Below are 19,336 nucleotides of genomic sequence, written 5' to 3' on the forward strand. Positions count from 1 at the left end.
TACAGTGTACGTATGTCGGACGATTCGATCAACATTAAACTCGATATTTTTGAATGATAACCATGATGATATATTGGCAGTGACAATGATGATATGATTTGACATGAAACGTAATGGTTTATTGCACCGATGTGTTTCTGTGTAGCAGAGAAGGATGGTCGGTGGATCTTGCTCAAAAATAGAGCTAAAAAAATAAGGGAAAAAAATCCGTTTAAAGCCGGATTCTTCTGCCACCGTCCACCCATGCTTTCCTTAGTTTAGCTGAGTGTGCTGCGTGTCCCGTATTTTTTTAATATATTTATATATATATATATTTAATGCAGCATATAAAGAATACATTTACCAAAACTCATGTATAATATCATATTTTATTAAATCTTGTTATACCCTACACATTTATTATAACTACCATTGAACACAGGTTTTTAATATATTAAAATTCAACTGATTTTTATTCTTCACTTGATATTATGTACAACTTTACACAATTCAGTTAAATTTATTTTTAAATATTTTATGTTTCATTTACATCCTTTATCTTCCTTATGACTGTTTTTTTTATTTGTCTTAACTATTTCACAAAATTTTTCTCCAAACTTTCATTGCCTATTTTTAACTGTTTTTTCTTAAGTTTTTTTTGTGTATACCTGTATTTGCATAAATGCGTGTAAAAATAAATGCTTATTTTTTTCTGCGTTATTTATTTTGCTTTGTTTGTTTATCATTTTGAATATGATTTGAACTATGAAAATTGAAGTCTTTCGACTATATAATTGATTATTTTAAATACTAATCACTATTGTTCTAACAAATGAATTGAAAAATGCAGCAATACTTGTACTGTATACAGAAAGTTGCTTAATTATTAATATTATAAGTTTGGAAATAATTATTTTAACTTTATAATAAAATTATAAAACTGAAATCCGCACCGAAGGCTCACGCGTTAGAACTGACTGCGTAATTTAGGAGTTTCGTTGTATAAGAATACAATATGATATTAAAATATTAAAATTGCAATAAATCTATAAAATCCACATTCTCTTCAACATAGTGGTCTTGAAGCAGCGGCAAGGTTTATGAAAATGGATGGAAGATTTTCCAATCCATGGTTCTTCCAGAAGATCTCTAGATTCCAAATTTAAAAATTTTTAATCATGAAAATAGAAACGAAATTTCGTTAGATGCTACAAATTCATATGTTATTATTGAGTAAAAATTTAACTGATAACAACACTTCTTGGAATCAAAATTTGGATTACGTATTGGTATAAAATGAATACAATCGAAGATGAATTATATTTAGATAAACTAAGAAAGGATGAACTATGCGTTGGAAATTCTTCCATCCATTTTTATAAACCCTGCCATTGCTTCAATTGGAAACAGAATTAGAGGTAATTTTTGCTGTAAAAAAACAAATAGCTATTAATCCGAGAATTTCAGCTTTAAATATATCAATGAAATAAAGTGGAAACTAGAATCCTGGATTAAAGTATGTACAAAATAGAATCGTAATAGTTAAAGTAAAAAATAACCTACCTTAAATGAAAATTAAGGATTTTAATATGTATTTATCAAATTTTAGTAGATGTTTCTGAATCTGATCCACCGATGTTATCGCAAGAGTATTACACTGATTACTGATCAGACAGAACAATTTTAAGTTTCTATCTCATAAACAAGTCACTTCTCGCAGTGTCTGCACCTCATTTATGCTTCCGATCGCTTTTATGACTTCCAAAAGTCGTAAAAGCCTCCGATTTTAATCAGGAGGTCCTACTTCTACTATTTTTGTGTATGTCTGGATTAAGCTTCTTATGAAAGTTCAGAACATCTGCACACAACATTCCTTTGATGACATTGGTCATCACTATTGTTCCACTTGTCACCTTCTTCTAAGTGTCTTCGTCATTTTAACGTCCTTCTTATTTAGAAGAGCTTCCATCTATTTTCCGATTATCATCATCCATTTAAAAAAATGGAAATTAGCATTTAGTCTTATGAGTAGTACCTAATTTTTTAATCCCATGAACAAGCAATCGTAGGCAGAAATTAAATTCGTAATGAAAGTATTATTTCATTCCACCTAACAGCAACGTTAACAATAATAAGAATGTTCTGCGTACATCAATAACAGTTTTATTTGTTAAAATCTTAGTTAACTGTAAGATTCTCTCAGGGTTCTAAATAGATTTTTATTCGACTTGTTAAAATATAAAATATTTCGTTAAAAAAGTATATTTGTTCTTGGAAATTGGGTTAGACTTGTAACATAAAATTTGATTAAAATAAGAACAAATTCATCAATAACGCTATAATACAATATCCGTAGATAGTTGATATATCGTGTGTCGGGAATATGGTACGAATGATTAACAGAAAAATATGAAATTTTTTTTATTTTTACAAGTCGCAGTTACGATTTTGTCATAAATATTGTTTAAAATTAAATTATTTCTAATATTGATAGATGTTGTAAATTGGTATATAAGAATTACGAATAAATAAGAATATTTAAAACTTTGTCTAGAATTAGTAGCTGTTAGCAAGTGAAATAAAATTTTTCTGAACAATGTACACTACGTGATTATAATAAAATAGAAATATCATTGAAATTAAGAAAATTCTATAAATTAAATATCAAAATATTTAATACTTTTTTAGTTACAAATTTTGGAATTTTTATTTTATTGTTATAAAAAGTAAACATGGAAAATAAAATATATTTTATTGACCTTCCATTTTTATTTTTTGAGAAAACAATTTTTTTCAAATTATAATTTAATTAGAGCTGAACATTTGATCTAAGTAACCGTTTCCTTCAGTTTTTCAATATTTTAAGAATCAAAAAAGCTACAAGAATGAATTTAAAAAAACCTTAGGGCTCACATGGAACTATAAAATGGTAAGATTTCGTAACCAACCAATCAATTCAAATTGCTTTTTTGCCTTCAATTTTATTTAAATGCTTTTTTTATAGATTATTTTAGATTTTATAGTAAAAAAATGTTTTAAATTAAAAAAAAACATTTCAGGGTTATTTTCAAAAATGGAAACCCTGATGAGGGTACATTTAATTAATAAAATAATGAGAATACATAACTTAATGGAGGTTTATAATGTGCATGCATTTATCAACTTTCAGATTAAAATTTTATGTTACTTTCCTAAATAACTCGAAATTAAAAACGTTGGACGTTAGCCATTTTCTCTTGTCCGATAATTCGTAAAATACTTAAGAAAATTGTGACATGAAGCCTCGTGAAGGTCATGCGTGATGGGGTAAGATGGATAAAATGTGATATTAAACTGAAGAAAAACAGGTAAAAATAGCGTATTTTTGAATGAAATCTTGATGAGCAAGGGGTCGGTTGCTTGATTTTTGATAAAAGAGTCTTTAATTTACTTGGATACTTTGGCCTTGCATATAGGGGTCAGATGGCTTAAAAGTGATAATGAAGTAATGAAAAACAGATAATAATTGTTCTGAAAAGAAGAAAATAACCTGTTTGACGGTGGTAATATTCTGAAAAAACACGAAAATTAGCATGTTAAATAGTGGAAAATACTTTGAAATGGGAGAAGTTTTGTAATTTTGAATAATATCTCGTTGTGATTTGAAGGAAAAAGAGTGAAATTAGCCATGGAGAATAAGGGGATCTTATTTAAAAATGTAGGAGATATTTCTATTGTAAATTTGATCTGAACTTCGCGACTCCGTCAAAACGGTACTTAGCCAGAACGGTCCCTTTTAGTCGCCTTTTACGACATGCAGTGGGCTACAGGCGTCCTATTCTGAAGCCGGGAACATCGCGATGATCGTAAGATTGTCAGCTTGATCAAAGAACTGTGATCATTCGGAGTTAGACGTTAAGATGGCTACACCAGTGTGACCGTTGAAAAATAAAGGGTTTTTTTGGGAAATTTTTTTAATGAAAAGTTTTATATCGAATGTTAATAACTAAATCTGTTTTTTTTTCATAAAGTCATCAGGTAACTATTTTAAACGATTGTAATTTTAATCTGAAAGTTGGGAAACATATACATAACTTCTAAAAGTTATCATGCCTTATCATTATTTATCCATTATTGAAGAAAATTTTCTCAAGGCTTGATATTAATCCTTTAATAAGTGTGCAATATATAAAATTTATGAAAAAAGGCACCTAAAGGTGGTAAAAATTTGTCTAATAACGATTATCAACCGTTTAACCGGTTTGTGTAGAAACAGTCTGCTAAATATAATTGCTTTCTTTTATTTATGATAGAATTTATTAATTATATTTTGTGTAGAACTTAAGATCAACTGAGTTCATCATTTTGAAAATAATTTTTCTCAATTTTAAAAATATTGAAATATGAATACTATGAGTAAAATTATTAAAACGTAATGTGAACTTAAATTTTTTACTTTTTTATTATGAAGGTTAGTTGACGCACGCAATATTTTTTTCTTTCACGCTATAATTATATACATATATATTTATATATGATAAAAAGAGCCTTCGTTATGTTGAATTTGTACACGGAAAGAAGGTTTCACCTATAATCATCGTCACCGAAAAACACGGTTGTACGCGCTGGAAATATTGATGCTAGGCTGACATCTTAATTTTCCATGACGACCACTGGTGGCGCCACTATGTATTTTGCTGCACGGCAGAGTGTCGCCATGCGCATCATCTGAAATTTAGATGCGTGCACGAAAAAATCCCGTGCCTACACTACTTTTTTCGGTGCTCTACACTGTGATTTCAGCTGTTATATTGTATATCTGGTTTATAGGTGAAACCTTCTTTCCGTGTAGATTTATGCGCAGTCGCAATAATGCACAAGCGTATGTATTTATCTTAATTTATATTTTTACTTTATTCGGTTCAATGGAGCTAAATACACGCTTATGAAATGCAATAAAGAACGCCGTTCTTATGATAAAAGCATGTTCAGTGTTTTCGTACGTTAAATAAAACATCCTAATTGTTTAAAAACTGACACCATATAAGATAATATTTACTTTTGAATGCACACTTGACAAAGTGATGCTATACCCAATATCTATTTTCTAGGGTTTTATTCTGATCGTTACTTCTATCTATTTCTTATCTTTCTCTCTATATCTTTTCTAATTTTCTCTTCATCATCTATATTATTTCTGGATGATGTTTTGTAATTTAAATAAAAAAGGTGAATTATAAAATTAGGACTGACGCGGACCATTTCTAAATGGAAACAATATGTTCCAATTGTGCAAGTATTGATAATAATTTAAGTCAGGTGTGTATTCAAACTCAAAATAAATTAAAATCTTATAATTTCTACAATACCATCAAAATTTTTAATTCAAGTTTGATATATTGGTGAATTGGTATATTACAGAATTACATTAGCACTTTTTGGAAGGATTAAAATAAATCATTTATCCTAGGAGTACCATCATGTCAATTGTGGAAACATGAGTCTGACTGACATAATGACTCCTAGGATTTGAAGCTAACTTTTCTTAGTAGATTGAGATAAGTTAATCATTACTGTTACTCACAAAATTTTTGCAAAATGAGTTTCACTTTGGTTACCTGTAGGTAAGTGGAATGTGTGTATCAGTAACGATTGCTTGTAAGATTTATAAACGTGCACAATAATAGAGAGAATAAATAATATAAATTTTGTTATGATAAAATATGAAAACGAAATGAAAAAAAAGAAATAGAAACGGCGTGCTTGTGTGTTACTAGCTTGCTTCCTTGCCTCCTGATAGAACACCCTTCCCTATTTTTACAGCTTCGAGTAATCAGAGCTTTCAAGTCGACTCTGGAAGATTTGGAGGAGCGTCGCTCTGTTCATAGTTTACACAGCTTACACAGTATGCGCAGTTCACGCAGTCACACTGGACCCCGACCATTATCTGACTTCACTTACATTGACGAAGACCCGACAAATAACGCGCTGAATGTCTCCAAGCTCTTTCATAAAGGAAGCCATGTTATTGTCGACAAATCTCAAGAAAATGAAGTCAACAACCGGGGATCCAGAGTACCAACACTCAACAGTCCAGCTTCACCGTTACTGCTGCACGTTCCTGGAAGTGGCATAGCGTATAATCATCATAATTCCACCGCCAATAGCAATAGATTCAATAATATTTTCAGTGAGCCTTTGAGCCCCAGTCACACGAATGTTAATGAGGATAATACAGTCCACTCATTTCGAATTAGTTCCAGTAATTTGATCCTTCCCGAAATGCCTAAACTCGTGCACGAGACAAGCATTTAAAAATGGAAACGTCTTTTAGAATTTCGCGATGAACAATCTGAAACTCCAATTATTTTCATCTTTATAAAATGATCTTCTGAAAATTTTCATGCTTGGATTAATATTTAAATTCTTAATTAACATATAATTGTGCTCCTCACCCTCGTCTCGTACCTCTTGAGGTCGACTTCTTTTCCGTCATCATTTCTCTCCCTCTCTTCTATCTCTTCTCTAATACTTTTTGCTTCTAAATACATTCATTTTTTTTTAAAACGAATAATTAGTTTCGCTTTCGACATCATTATATTAACTGTTAACAAAATAAATCAGACTAACCAGCACTACCTGGACCGCATTATGCGATCATAATTTCTCAATATTCGAATTATTTTAAATCTTTTTATTATACACAGGGAGAATCGAGTTCATGTTTGTTAATGGCTCATCTGGTGAATGGGCTTATAATATAAACTTTCACACAATCACATACAGGTTTATCCCCTGTAACGTATTTTCTTTTAAATACGATTAATGCACGAAACACTTATTTTTAGAAAAATAACAGATGAAAGAGTAAAACGAACAATATTGAGTCAAACCAAATCTGTGGTTGGATAACCCTAATACTCATATTGTATTTTAATATTGTTGGCTTAATTTTCCAAAAAGAAACACTAATGACTAATTGACAACATTAATCTGCTTGCACGTTCAAATCCCTTTAATTCTTTTCAAATATTTTGCTTGTTTGCCTGCTTTGCTTGTTTGCTTGTGGATTTGATATCGATTGCAAAATGTGATTATTAGTAATAATCATTCTTAAAGTCATATTTATGTCATATCATATTAAAGATTGCGATTGTATTGCTACTATTAAAAAATGTTTGTTTGTTGCATAGTCTTTAATCAAATTTACACGATATCTTTAACTTTGGGGGAACGAGACGATAGTAAGGGGAAAATTCGTCAAATGTGGAACAATTGTATATTCTTGTACTTTAAACTACTTTTAAGAATTATTACTGTTTAACATGTGTCTACATGATTCTTTCCCCTCTTGTTAAAAAAATTATTATTATATATTACTTTTCGTCGCAAGTGTACTTAGCAACAAGCATCAATCTTGTTTCTACTTTTTAATAATTATAAGTTAAATTTTCGTTTTTTAAATATTAAAATATCAACATCAGTGGGGCTCATAGAGGCAAAACTAAAAAAATAAAATTTTTAAATATTTGGCCATTGCAATGTTTGCAATTTTATTTAATATTTAAATGTTAAATCAAAGCATTTTATGAGGTTAACGACACTGATAAATTGTAAAAAAAATAATCTATAAAAATCCATAGAAATGAGAAACAAAAAGAAAACATTTTAATTTTGCTTGGTAATGTAAGTTTTATTTCGTTTAATATAATTTTAAAGTTTACAACGTTAACATATGTGCATTTGCATACAATAAATGAGGTATGCAGATGCATTACATTTTACTTAACAACTGTTGTTAATCATATTTTAGTTTAATGTTAAGTTATATTGTTACAAGTCGCCGAAATTCACAATTACATTTGTTTTACAACTATAGAATTCAAAAAAAAATTAGTATTTAAATTATGATAGTATGTCCGATGTCCTGATAAATAAAGAGTCTGGACATTGTTCGAATAAAATTATCTTCATTGCTTGTCTATATTTCTCTTTTAAAACTTTTATTTAAAAAAATAAAAAATATTTAAGTAATTCGTTACATTTAGGATGGAAAATTTGTTGCAACTGACTTCCTTAATTTAACAAATACATTCTGCTATCTTTGCAAACCTTGTAAAAAGTGTTTCATATATACTATATTAAAGCGAAAGAAATGGACTTCTTTTTAACATCGTTGTAAAAACTCTTAATCAAAAATAGATTTGAATTTGATTTTTACATTCTTTCTACATTTTTCCTCTTCTTCATTTATTTATTGCAGATTAATATCAAAGGAGCTGATATCTATAGCAGATTTTTATTTAATGGAAGAGTTTAGATAAAAACTGGGATATTTTCAATAATTTTTTATTCCGGACTAGATATTATTATAAATAGTCTACAGAAAAAAATTCAGATTGATGGGGCTTTGTAGTTTCTCATGATATTTCAAAATTTTAAAAGCAATAATATTTTAAAAGTTAAATTCTCAATCCCTGAACCCTGTAAAAGAGTAAATATAATAATTTAAAATTTTTCTTAGGATTATACTATAGATATCAAAATTTAAGGAAAATTTTCAAGTTTTACTATAAAAAGTAAATGAAGATAATTTACAAATTTAATAAATTCTATTTTTTATTGAAATAATTTTTATCATTAAATTTAAAAATTTCTTTTATGTTTTATATTATTTATTTGTTAAAGTAATTTTTTTAATTAATAATTTCATCTTTAATCTCTACCGACCATTAAATTCGTGATATTGGTGACGAACTTTGATTACTCCATAGTCTATTTTTTATATTTAACGCTCTCAGAAAATTAATAACATAACGATAATAAAAATGTCAAACAACATACACCTTGTGTTAAATTTCACGTTTTTCCTGCACTTTAGCACTTTTTGAATTTTATCAACTGGAATTTTTAAGGTACTAGATGGAATATCGAGAATGAATTAACCAGCATTGTTAAGTTTTATTAATTACTTTTCCTGTAAAAAATAAGGGTAATTTTTAAAACCCGATGCATTAACCAAAATTTTTTTTTCCAATGAAATTTGACATATTAACAGGGTTCTAAATAGATCATTTTATAAGATAGTAAGTTTAGGGGAACTGAAATGGGAATCAACTAAGATTACAGAAGATACAAACAAAAATGGGTCTTAAGTAAGTTCTAAATTTTTATTTGACATGCAGATTAAAAACTACTATTAACTATTAACTATTTTTAAACAGATGTATATAATTATATTTATTTTTCTTTTTAGTTGTTTATTTTGTTGTTTTACTAGGAAAAAGAAAAAACCTCCAAGCGTAGAAGAAATTTTATTCTATAATGAAAAAAAGGTTTCTGTTACTTGCAAGTTCAATACATAGGTACTTTTAAAACAGAGATTATTACAATCTTTGAAATCAAAAAATTAGAGAACATACTGAGGAACTATAGTCTGACACGATGCTTTAGAAGCAGTAACAGGTATGACGTATGACAAAAAATGAGTGTAAGAAGTACAAGGTGAGTTAAATTCGTTATTATTTATAATTTAAAAATCCATTTGAATCAAAATCCTTACTTTCCCTTTTCACAACATACAATCATTTATGTTTTTTCAATTTTTTCGCGTTTGAGCTGTCCTGAAGCGCGCGCTCACATCAATTTAAAAAGGTGATTTTCATTAAACATAATAGTGAATATAAACTTAACTATACAGTTAATGTATAACTCAATAAGCGATTTAAAGCTAAAAATGTCAAATCGAAATAACATCTATACTCAATTACTATACATGAACAGTTTTACTGTTTCAATTAGTGAAAAAATTAACTGGTAAAAAAGTATCAAACTAATCGTAAGCCATGACAATTTCCCATTGGATTGCCAAGTCTCTCATTTACTGCAATAGGTAAATCAGTGACCACAAAAACCCCCGATTAAGATTGATATAGACACTGTTAAAAATTGTAAGTCACACATAAAAGAATGGGTTGAGGAAATAAAAAATTGTAAAGAGCGAGGGACTTACCGATGTTTTAACTGAGATGGAGACACTTGCACTTTCACGTGACTTTCACGAACTACCAGTTCGATTGCGATTGGTTAATTTCTCCGCTTGTGAGAAATGATTATCAGAATATTTTTCTTAATACAATAATGATATATAATATTTAATATACCATAAAATATTTAAATCTAATATTTTGAATTTCGTATTCGTAATTTTATAATTTTAACGATAAATTCTAAATTAGATTTTAAAAACCACCTTTACATTACCACGATATCCATTTATATCTACGAAGCATCCTATGTATTCCAAACTGACACCGCATTATATCTAGGAATTCCCTTATACCCAATTAAGAATCTCCTTACAGAAACATATACAGGATAGTAATTTGATAAACAGGACTTGTATATGTTCTTTGAAATGCCCATTAAAGAGATTTTATAGGAACCCTAACAAGAAACTACATCTATGTACCTTAACAGAAACGTACATAGAAACAAAGGTTCCTTTTGAAGATCCTATAAAAGCTTCTTTACAAAAGTGTTTAATTCCACAAATCCCGAGAATTATTATTTTTGGGATTTGTGGAACCGTGACCGTTTTTAAAAAAATAGTATGCAATATTATGAGGATTTTAAATCTACTCTCTTAATGTTTAATCCTTTCAATACATTCCTAAAAATCTGTTGCTGTTAATTAAAAGAACTAGATATTTCTAATTTACTCGTTAAAAATTTTATTCTTTTAAAATTCGCTTGTTCAAAAAGAATACATATTTCATTTTTCAATTCCCTTCAAAAAATTATGCGTTGTCGATTAGAACAAATTGCATTTTTTGTCACAAGTTAAACACAAGATACTTTAGTTAATCAGAAGAATAGGAAGTCTGTATTCTTTTGATATATATATTTATGTTACTTATTTGTAGTATATATATTGGATCCTCCACTACTTACGACGTTATTCCTATTTATCATTTCGTCAAACTTTTTTGATTTTCTAATATTCAGTTTAATTTACAATATATGATTTTCCCCTTTTTAAATCAATGATCATAGATCAGCATCTAAATCAAATTTTTATTCCTTCTAATTTTGCTCACCTTTCTTTCGTCAAAGACAACAACTGCGAACTTCATCCCTCAATAGTAGGGTTTAAGAACCGCCACTTGTTTTCTATCTTGTTCTTGGATAATTTAATCCAAGTCGCGGATCATAATTGTGCCTTTTAAATCCACTGATTATACCTCATTCATAGTTTCGACTATCTTGATAACTTTCTTAAAGAAAGTCCCCTTAGAAGAGTAGACCTTCACTCTTTACACTGCCCTTTGGGTTTGCAGGAGGGCAATTGGATCATCTTGGGGTCTAAAACGAGATATGATTCAATGGCTCTATCGTATGGTCCTGTGGCCAAGGTTTCTGCATGCATCAGTTGTTTGGTGGATTTTAAGCCAGTTGATGATTTGTCTTCAAAAAGAAAAATTAGGCAAAAGAATTAATATTTGTGTTGATAGTCAGGCGGCTTTAAACGTCTTGAGTAATCCGATTATAGAATCAAAACTAGTTTGGGAATGCCGGAAGGTATTGTATTGGATAAAGAATTTCCTATGTCAATAGCTAATTTCTTAGCTGCTAAATTCTAAGCTTTAGCTTCTTCGATAAAGATATGAAGGTTTTTCAGTACGTCCTTGATTGTTCCATTCACATAATTATTACAATGAAAATAATAATGATATACTGTAAATAAGTAACATATATACATAATATTTCCAAATAGCACTACATTTTACAGAAAGTTCGCAACAAAACTTGGGGCAAACTTTCTGACAAATATATCGGCTTCCATAAAAGATGTCACTTTTTAAGAGGAAGAAGGGATTAAAGACTTGACAAAGGAAGAGGCGGTTAAAGTTTTCTGAAAAACATGTGACATCATTTAGGGAATTTGCCTATCGTGTTATCTGCGTTGAAATTGGGCTGAGGGTTTTCCATCAATAAAATGAATTTGAATTTTCAAATAGATAAAAAATTTTACTGAATCTGTACTAGCCGAATTAAAGTAACAATAACTTTTTAATATTCACGTTGCACATCAAGTTTAGTTTTCAATACTATCTGCACTTAGCTCTGCAATATTGATTCTAGGTACACATCAATTAAATTGTATCATTGTTGATTCAATATTGCAATGACTTGTGCTGTTTAGGTATTTATCCTTTATCAAAAAAACAAGCCCCTAATAGTGACATTCACGAACTTATCTTATTTATAAACATTTTTGTGCGCGATGTTGAAGTCTATACTATTTGACAGTTAGCCTAATGCGGATGCATTCCCATGTGAACGTAAAGCGTAAATCTGGTACTCTCTGCCACACTCGTGGTTTTCTGCTTTATGCCCACATACGACTGCATCCTAGTATTTGATTATTCAAGATATCCTATGTATTTCTTGGGGATATCCGGAGGTTCTGATAACTTATGTTATATACATCGTAGGCAAATACAAGAATACGTTATTTAGCTAAACGCATAGGCACTTAGAACCAAATAGACGAATGGATTTGATAAAAGTATAAATTCTTCTACCTGAATAGATTAGACAGTTGGCTAATCAGCGAATAGAAGAACATCAACTGCAAATAGTAAATAGGCCTCACTGACAAGATCCTGAAGAGTTTTAAGTCCGTCTTTAATAGTCATGTTGACATTCTTCTGGACTTCGCAAGACTTTACCATCTTTAGCGATTTCCTCTTTGATCCTCTGAAGACACTCAGCTTTCTCTTGCATAACACTTCTGACGTTCATCTTCGATTGTCTCGTCCAGATCAGACGACATCAAACTTCTTTCGCTACTGCCACTAGAAACGCTTCCTCCTTTATTTCCAAGTGGACCTGGGTAACCTCAAGAAATTATGTCCATCCTCCTTGTGGCATTGGATGCTGCAGTACACAAGGTGTCCAATACTGCAGCACTGTTTACCGTAAAAGTCTTTACTTAAACCTTTGATTCCATATCTCTTTTCTCCTTACCTTGGACATCTTGGTTTCTGGATGTCTTTTAGTGTAAAGCCCCGCCTCCACGACAAGGTCTACCAAGAATTTACATGATTTTGTTTACTATTTAGAAGTAAATGAATTTAACAAATCAATTCGTCTATTTAGCAACGGTTAGCTTACTGCCAAGGCGTTTAACTAAATAACGAATTCTTCAATTTGCCTACGACATATATATCTCTAGCGCATCTTACAGATATCCGAACTGCAGGAAATAGATAGATGTCTCTAGGATATCTTAAATATTCGAACGATATGATGGTATAAACGACAGATATATTAACAGTTTGGTTTAAATTTAAAATCACGAATCTTCACGACTTTGTTCTGGTTGTTTGCAGTAACATGTGTTTAGTAATTTGCATGAGATTTGATAATAAACAAATCTACTTATAAAAAAAGTAATTTCTATACCATAACATTTAAAAACAGATAATCATCACCCTTGCACAATCCGTAACGCTTTATCACAAGGGGTGCAGAATGCCCGAATAATTTTAAGTTTTATGAAATTACTTGGGTAAAAATGTCACTGACCTTTCATTTATTAGGGCTTTTCTGTTGGATAATCGGCACTCAGAAAAATATCAAACACAGAACTTAGTGACGGAAGATCCGATACAGAAAACAAATTTATTCTGATAGAATATGAATTTTTATGTATATCTAAATCAATGTTTTATTATGAAATTCTTTTCTATTGTTCTATCTATCTGTCTAAATCTACTTTTGTCAGTTCCTAACCTTTATATGTATTATATTTTGACAAAATATTTAAACACCACTCGAATTATTATAACCCATTCTTTAACGATGCAGCAATTTAAAACAAGTAAAAAGCATACTTTATTTTTTCGTAGTAATTTTTAACAGGAAAGTATTTATACAGGAGCAACATTGGCAGCTTATGCTATTGGGAATTTTTGTAAATTATAAATAATTTAATAAATTAAAATTATTTGTTTTCGCTTTAGTTACTAAACTGTTTATATTTAAAAATATTTATTTCCGTTTTATTAAAAAATAAATATGTAATTTTTTTAAGTTGGTCAATTTATAAAGATTAGTGCAATTTTTAATTATTTACAATTATTATTTATTATCTCAATATTAAAATTGCTCTTGGGTAAATTCACTTCTAAAGGTGTAACATTTACATTGAAAAATCTGTTACTTGTTGTACAAGAGGTGTGTTGTGCTATTAGACTTTTACTTTACAATACAATAATTCAAATCAACCGATGCACTTTTTACGTGGAACCGATTAATTCTTACAAATTTTGTATAATTCTACATCACCTAGGTACATCTCTGCCACAAAAAGTATAATAAAAACACAAAGAGTTTTTGTACGATGAAGGTAACAGATTTCTCTTCATGCAGCTGTAAGCACAATTAAAAGGTTAAAGTCCCTGAATTTTCGTGTTTAATAATTTTAGTACATACGAATATTAGAATTGTCATTAGAATTTCCTAATTTATAACTGATAATTAAAAATTAAGAATAATAATTTTAAAAAATGTACTACAATTCTATTTTTGAATTTCCCATTTATATTTTGGAGCGAGTGGTGTCTTCTTAATCTATTATTGCTTCAATTTGTTGTAACAACTATATAACCCTTTGCTCTTGAAGGTGATTGGTGGCGAGTTGCAGGAACGTTTGATACCGGTACCCTACAGCAAGAGCTCGACTGACCAAGCTGTAAGCGCTCCTCTCTTGCTCTCATACTTCAGCTCTATCTTTCTCTTCTTTGCATTTTCAACATTTTCTATTTATTTAATTATTTATTATTGACTTTCATCGTAAATTTTTGTTATCATATGAATAACATTACATCAGGAATATCACAATTTGCAAATAGTATTTAGATTAATTTGAAATTTTTTGAAATTATTGTTTTGGATCAAAGAAATTTAAATACTAAAGATTATTTTAAGATTTCAAAAATTTAATAAGTCAATTTATATCAGGTTTGTTTCTAAAGATTTACGGTCAACCTTCAATGTCCTTTCATCAAAATGTTTATTAAAAATTATACAATATTAAAAAAATTGGTTTGAAGTAAAACAATGAAATTTTACTTAGATATCAATACTCACAGGAAGATATTAATTATTGTACAATTAATTTTATAAAATTTCAGATTAATCTAAAATCTATTTGCCGATTGTGATATTTCTAACATTTACCTTAATATTTTATGATTTATTTTTGATTTACATTTACGGCTAATTGCGTTTGTATTATTATGTTTTACGTGAATGTTTTTAGCTGATGCTTTATTTTCTTTGATTGCGAAGCAGCTCTGCGTTTTGCAACTAGAAGGCAAAGTACTATTTAGTGTCAAAAATTAACTGATATTAAAAATTATTATATTTTAAACAAATTTCAAAGTATTTGTCACATTTTGTGCTAATCTACTTGCTTTAGCGCTATTGAATTGGAATGCAATACTGTTTAAAAAATTTTCCTGTTGCATGAAACAGTTTACTATATTTACTTACGATAATTTAATGTCTATACTGCATTTATTTATAAGGTTATACTATAAATCAAACCTTTTTATATGAGATGCTATTGATATTTTTGCATGTAAATATTTTATGTGGTATACATTATTGTAAAAATATGTTAATATCATTTTATAAAAAATTTTAACATGTAGACGCTAAATCTATTCTACATTATTATTACTATATGCATTGACTTTATTTTACAGATTTAACATATCTAATTGTTAAATTTAATTGACAATTGCCGCACAAAATATTTTCTGATACTTAAATTACTTACTATATGTCCCATTATGTAATTTGACAGATTTTTACACGGAAGACGGTTTATACTATCACCGTGTTGTCAGATCATTTGATGAAGCCAATTTATTGCAGTAAAATGCAAAGAATAATAGTTTTCTGTAACATGTGGAGCTGTATTAGTTCTGAAATTATACGAAGGCAGTTTAAAATCAGTTCGATAAAAAAACTTAATCGGTTTGTGTGAAAACCTTATTCATTAGTCCGTAACATTTCGGATTTATCAAAAATTTAAATCCGATTTTAACAATCAGAACATCATCAATTGTATAACTTTTATTATTAATCTAGGAGACAGCCACAGTTTTTCAGAACAATTTCTTCTAAGTCGATAATTCGTGAAATACTTAAGAAAGTTGTGTCATGAAGCCTCGTGAAGGTCAGCTGCCCTAGCATCGGTGGGTTGGGCAGCGACAGACCTACAAATACACTAAGAGTAAATTAGAAACGAATCTGAAAATGAGTATATAGCCTTAAAGTTTAACGTTTCGAAATCTCCTTGTACAGGTATACCTACACGGACCCCATGGTCGCAGGGCCGATATATGCTCGGCCAACGTCGATGAACCAGATGTTCTGGTCAGATTCTCACAAGGCTGGTAAGAACCTTGCAGATCATCGGTTTTGACCGGGACCTTTCCAATCCCTGACGGCTATGCAGGTCGCTTTCCGATTTGAGACCAGAACTCACATGTCGAGACCTAGAGACTAAAACGACTCCGATGACGCTAAAGCACCCAAAGAATCGTCCACTTCCATCAGCCTCTAACCCAAGCGATGTGGGATATTAACCACTGCCACCAAGAGTCCAACCCAGTGATCCGGATGAAGATTAATTTTCACGCTAACTTACTTCTACTCCAGCTAAGGTGTTACCGGGGCCAATACGACTGTAACTATAACTGCTTCGCCATTTCATTAGGCACCCTCTTCTTGCATTCTAGACATTAGCTATCTTGTGGAGGAAAAAAAGAAGGCATCACAAGAAATTCTATGTCGTCAGAAGCGTTTTTCCATTCCCGCAGTAACTTGCGTGAAAGTAACTTAAATAGTAGGCAATGGACATCAGGAGTATAGTCTTACATGGATCCTGGTATCCCATAAGGCTTCTGCCCTTTTCTTTAAGACATGACGTGTATATTCACGAGGCTTCATGTCACACCTTTCTTAAGTATTTCACGAATTATCGACTTAGAGGAAATTGGTCTGAAAAATCTGTGCCTGACTCCTAGACTATAATGGGTTCATCATATAAAAAAATCACCAACCAAGCTCAGAACCAGTAACTAGTTATGAAATTAAACTCAACAAAAGTCATCTGTACAGCACCTTTTTATAATATCATGGAAAATAAAAACTAAATAGTTCCTGAAATGATTTGTAATTTACAAAATATTCACCTGCGAAGCTAGTGAAATATCTATTTAATATTAAAATGTCCTCATGTAAGTAAATACTAAACTGAATTTTTATGCAAATATTGCCGCACAAAATTCACTTAAGATTTAAGTTCAATATTTTTTCACAAGCGAACATTTTATTAATAAACAGATATTTCCTGAGCCTTGGAGGTAAATAATTCAAAGCTTGCAGATTAATTATGGAATATGTTTGATTTAGTGATCTAGAAATTATTTATATTGAATTGAGCGTCTTGTTAAAGAGGGAAAAAAACTACAACAGATCAAAGATACTACGACATAATCTTATCTATGACCCGTAATGTTTTTAATGAGTTAAAAGTTTGATTCATTTTAAACCTCATTTAATTATTAAATTCTCACGTTTATATTTTAATTTTTACACTATTACTATAAAAAGATTATAAAAATTCGATGGTACAGTAAAATATTTTGCACAAAATCGTCCATTATTTCAAATTAATTAAAAACACTCTCGAACTTATTCGTTTAATTTAATTGAAACTTGGTAGAAACGTGGGAGCCGTTAAACTGATATGATAGTATATTACAGTCAGTAGCATATAATGATGTTATCTGATAAAATATTTCTTTCTACCATCAAAATTTTTGCTATCCATTTTTCGGAACTGGAAAATGAAAAAATGGAAGACGGACGTGAATCTGTAATTAAGTTACATTATCAATACGTCTCAAATAGAGAAAATAACTAATGAAATAATATTTTATTTTATTTATGTCCGCTCGGTGATTCAATTATCCTATTTCATTTACAGAGCAGAAGGCTCTGAGCTAAGGGTACAGGTAAGAAAGAGAATATAGAATTTAAAAATGACAGGGTTACAAGTTTATTTAGACACAAATGTTTTAAGTTATAAAAAATTGTTCTTTGAGAGAGAGAATCCTGAAGCAACCAGTCTTGAAAGAAATAGGAAGTCAACATTCCACTGCAGCAAGGAATGTAAAGGTTACTACTATTTTTTACAAGTGGTGATGAAGGATTTAGGAATAAAAATGTAAATCGTTAAAATTTGTGAGTAAGATGTGTAAAAAAGGACCACTGCTGTGTCCTAATTATGAGCAGGAATGTCTGGTACCAGGTAATGACCACAGGTCCGGAGTTCAATTAGCCGTGAAGAAGACCCAAACAATGAAATTCTTCCAGAAAAGGAAGTAAATATGATTTCCAAATATTATGGGAAGTCAGGTCCTTGAATACTTGGATGAGTTCTTCTTGATGTAGAAACTTTTAACACTTGACTCGGAAATTCTTCTAAATCGAACTTGAGTATGAAATCGAACAGAGTAACAGTACTTTTTCAAAATTTCGTTTAAGATGACGTGCTGGTACCAAAATCTGAACTGAACTCTCCTGGCATATGTGGTCTTTTTTATACAGAATTTTCACAAAGACAATAGGCAAAATTTATTGAAGTGGGTAGGAGGAACAATGCTCCCAAATCATATAAAATCTGATCTTATCTAAATTTGGTTTCAACCTTAGGGTTACACATTACTTTTATTAAAAGCGTGAAAAGAAAAAAGAGACAATTTATTAGGTCATAAATGTTTCCTGCCTCTTTAGGTATACTTTTGGAAATATTGAATTTGTTAGAAAATCAGACTACCGCCGTGAATATATTATTGATTTTAAAACGTGACGTGACAATACCTACTGTCTTATTAAGTATTAATTGAATTCTGCATATTTACTTAAACATAATTGTTTAAGCCTTTCGAAATATCTTTTTCCAATACTTTACTTCACTTCAAGGTTGAATATGCTGCTGAAATCTGGGACCGTAAAGAATTATTTTATTTATTCATTTATTTAAATGGTTGAATTCACATCACCAGAACGACTTGCTTAATCTGTAAATTTATTTTGAAATTAATTAATAATTTTATTGAATCTTCCTCTCTGCTGTAGCTTAGGTTTAGACTATCTATCATAGAAATTTCATATAAACTCTTTTCCATTCGTTTACATGTAATTTCTTATGAATATCAAGTGGCATACTTTTTCTATTAAATAGAATTTATAACATTGTAGATATAGTTACATCTTTTGTAACAAATTT

At 29.8% G+C, this 19,336-nt stretch overlaps 2 protein-coding genes across 10 annotated transcripts in view; one reads left to right on the forward strand and one right to left on the reverse strand.

Moving 5' to 3' along the window:
* Positions 1 to 19,336, forward strand: part of LOC127289518 (plasma membrane calcium-transporting ATPase 3) — a 67,620-nt gene that overhangs the window by 42,118 nt on the left and 6,166 nt on the right. For 5 of the 9 annotated variants that reach the window (XM_051317513.1, XM_051317541.1, XM_051317501.1 and 2 more), the window contains one exon: positions 5,782 to 8,178. The exons of 1 other annotated variant lie outside the window; for it this stretch is intronic. In XM_051317513.1, the coding sequence (XP_051173470.1) occupies positions 5,782 to 6,273 (492 nt within the window). In that variant the 3' untranslated portion in view covers positions 6,274 to 8,178. Of the gene's footprint in view, positions 1 to 5,781; positions 8,179 to 14,650; positions 14,720 to 19,336 lie in introns of those variants that run through there. 3 more of the 9 variants (XR_007844194.1, XR_007844195.1, XM_051317521.1) reach the window with 2 other exon arrangements.
* LOC127289563 (something about silencing protein 10) overlaps positions 597 to 19,336 on the reverse strand; it is a 39,872-nt gene continuing 21,132 nt past the window's right edge. Inside the window, exon 5 of the mRNA XM_051317559.1 lies at positions 597 to 606. The gene's annotated coding sequence lies outside the window, so the exon portion shown is untranslated. The remainder of the gene's footprint in view (positions 607 to 19,336) is intronic.

Source organism: Leptopilina boulardi, unplaced genomic scaffold, assembly GCF_019393585.1.
Source record: "Leptopilina boulardi isolate dan_hultmark-lab unplaced genomic scaffold, ZJU_Lbou_2.1 LbouV2_123, whole genome shotgun sequence".
In the NCBI taxonomy this organism is placed as follows: domain Eukaryota; kingdom Metazoa; phylum Arthropoda; class Insecta; order Hymenoptera; family Figitidae; genus Leptopilina; species Leptopilina boulardi.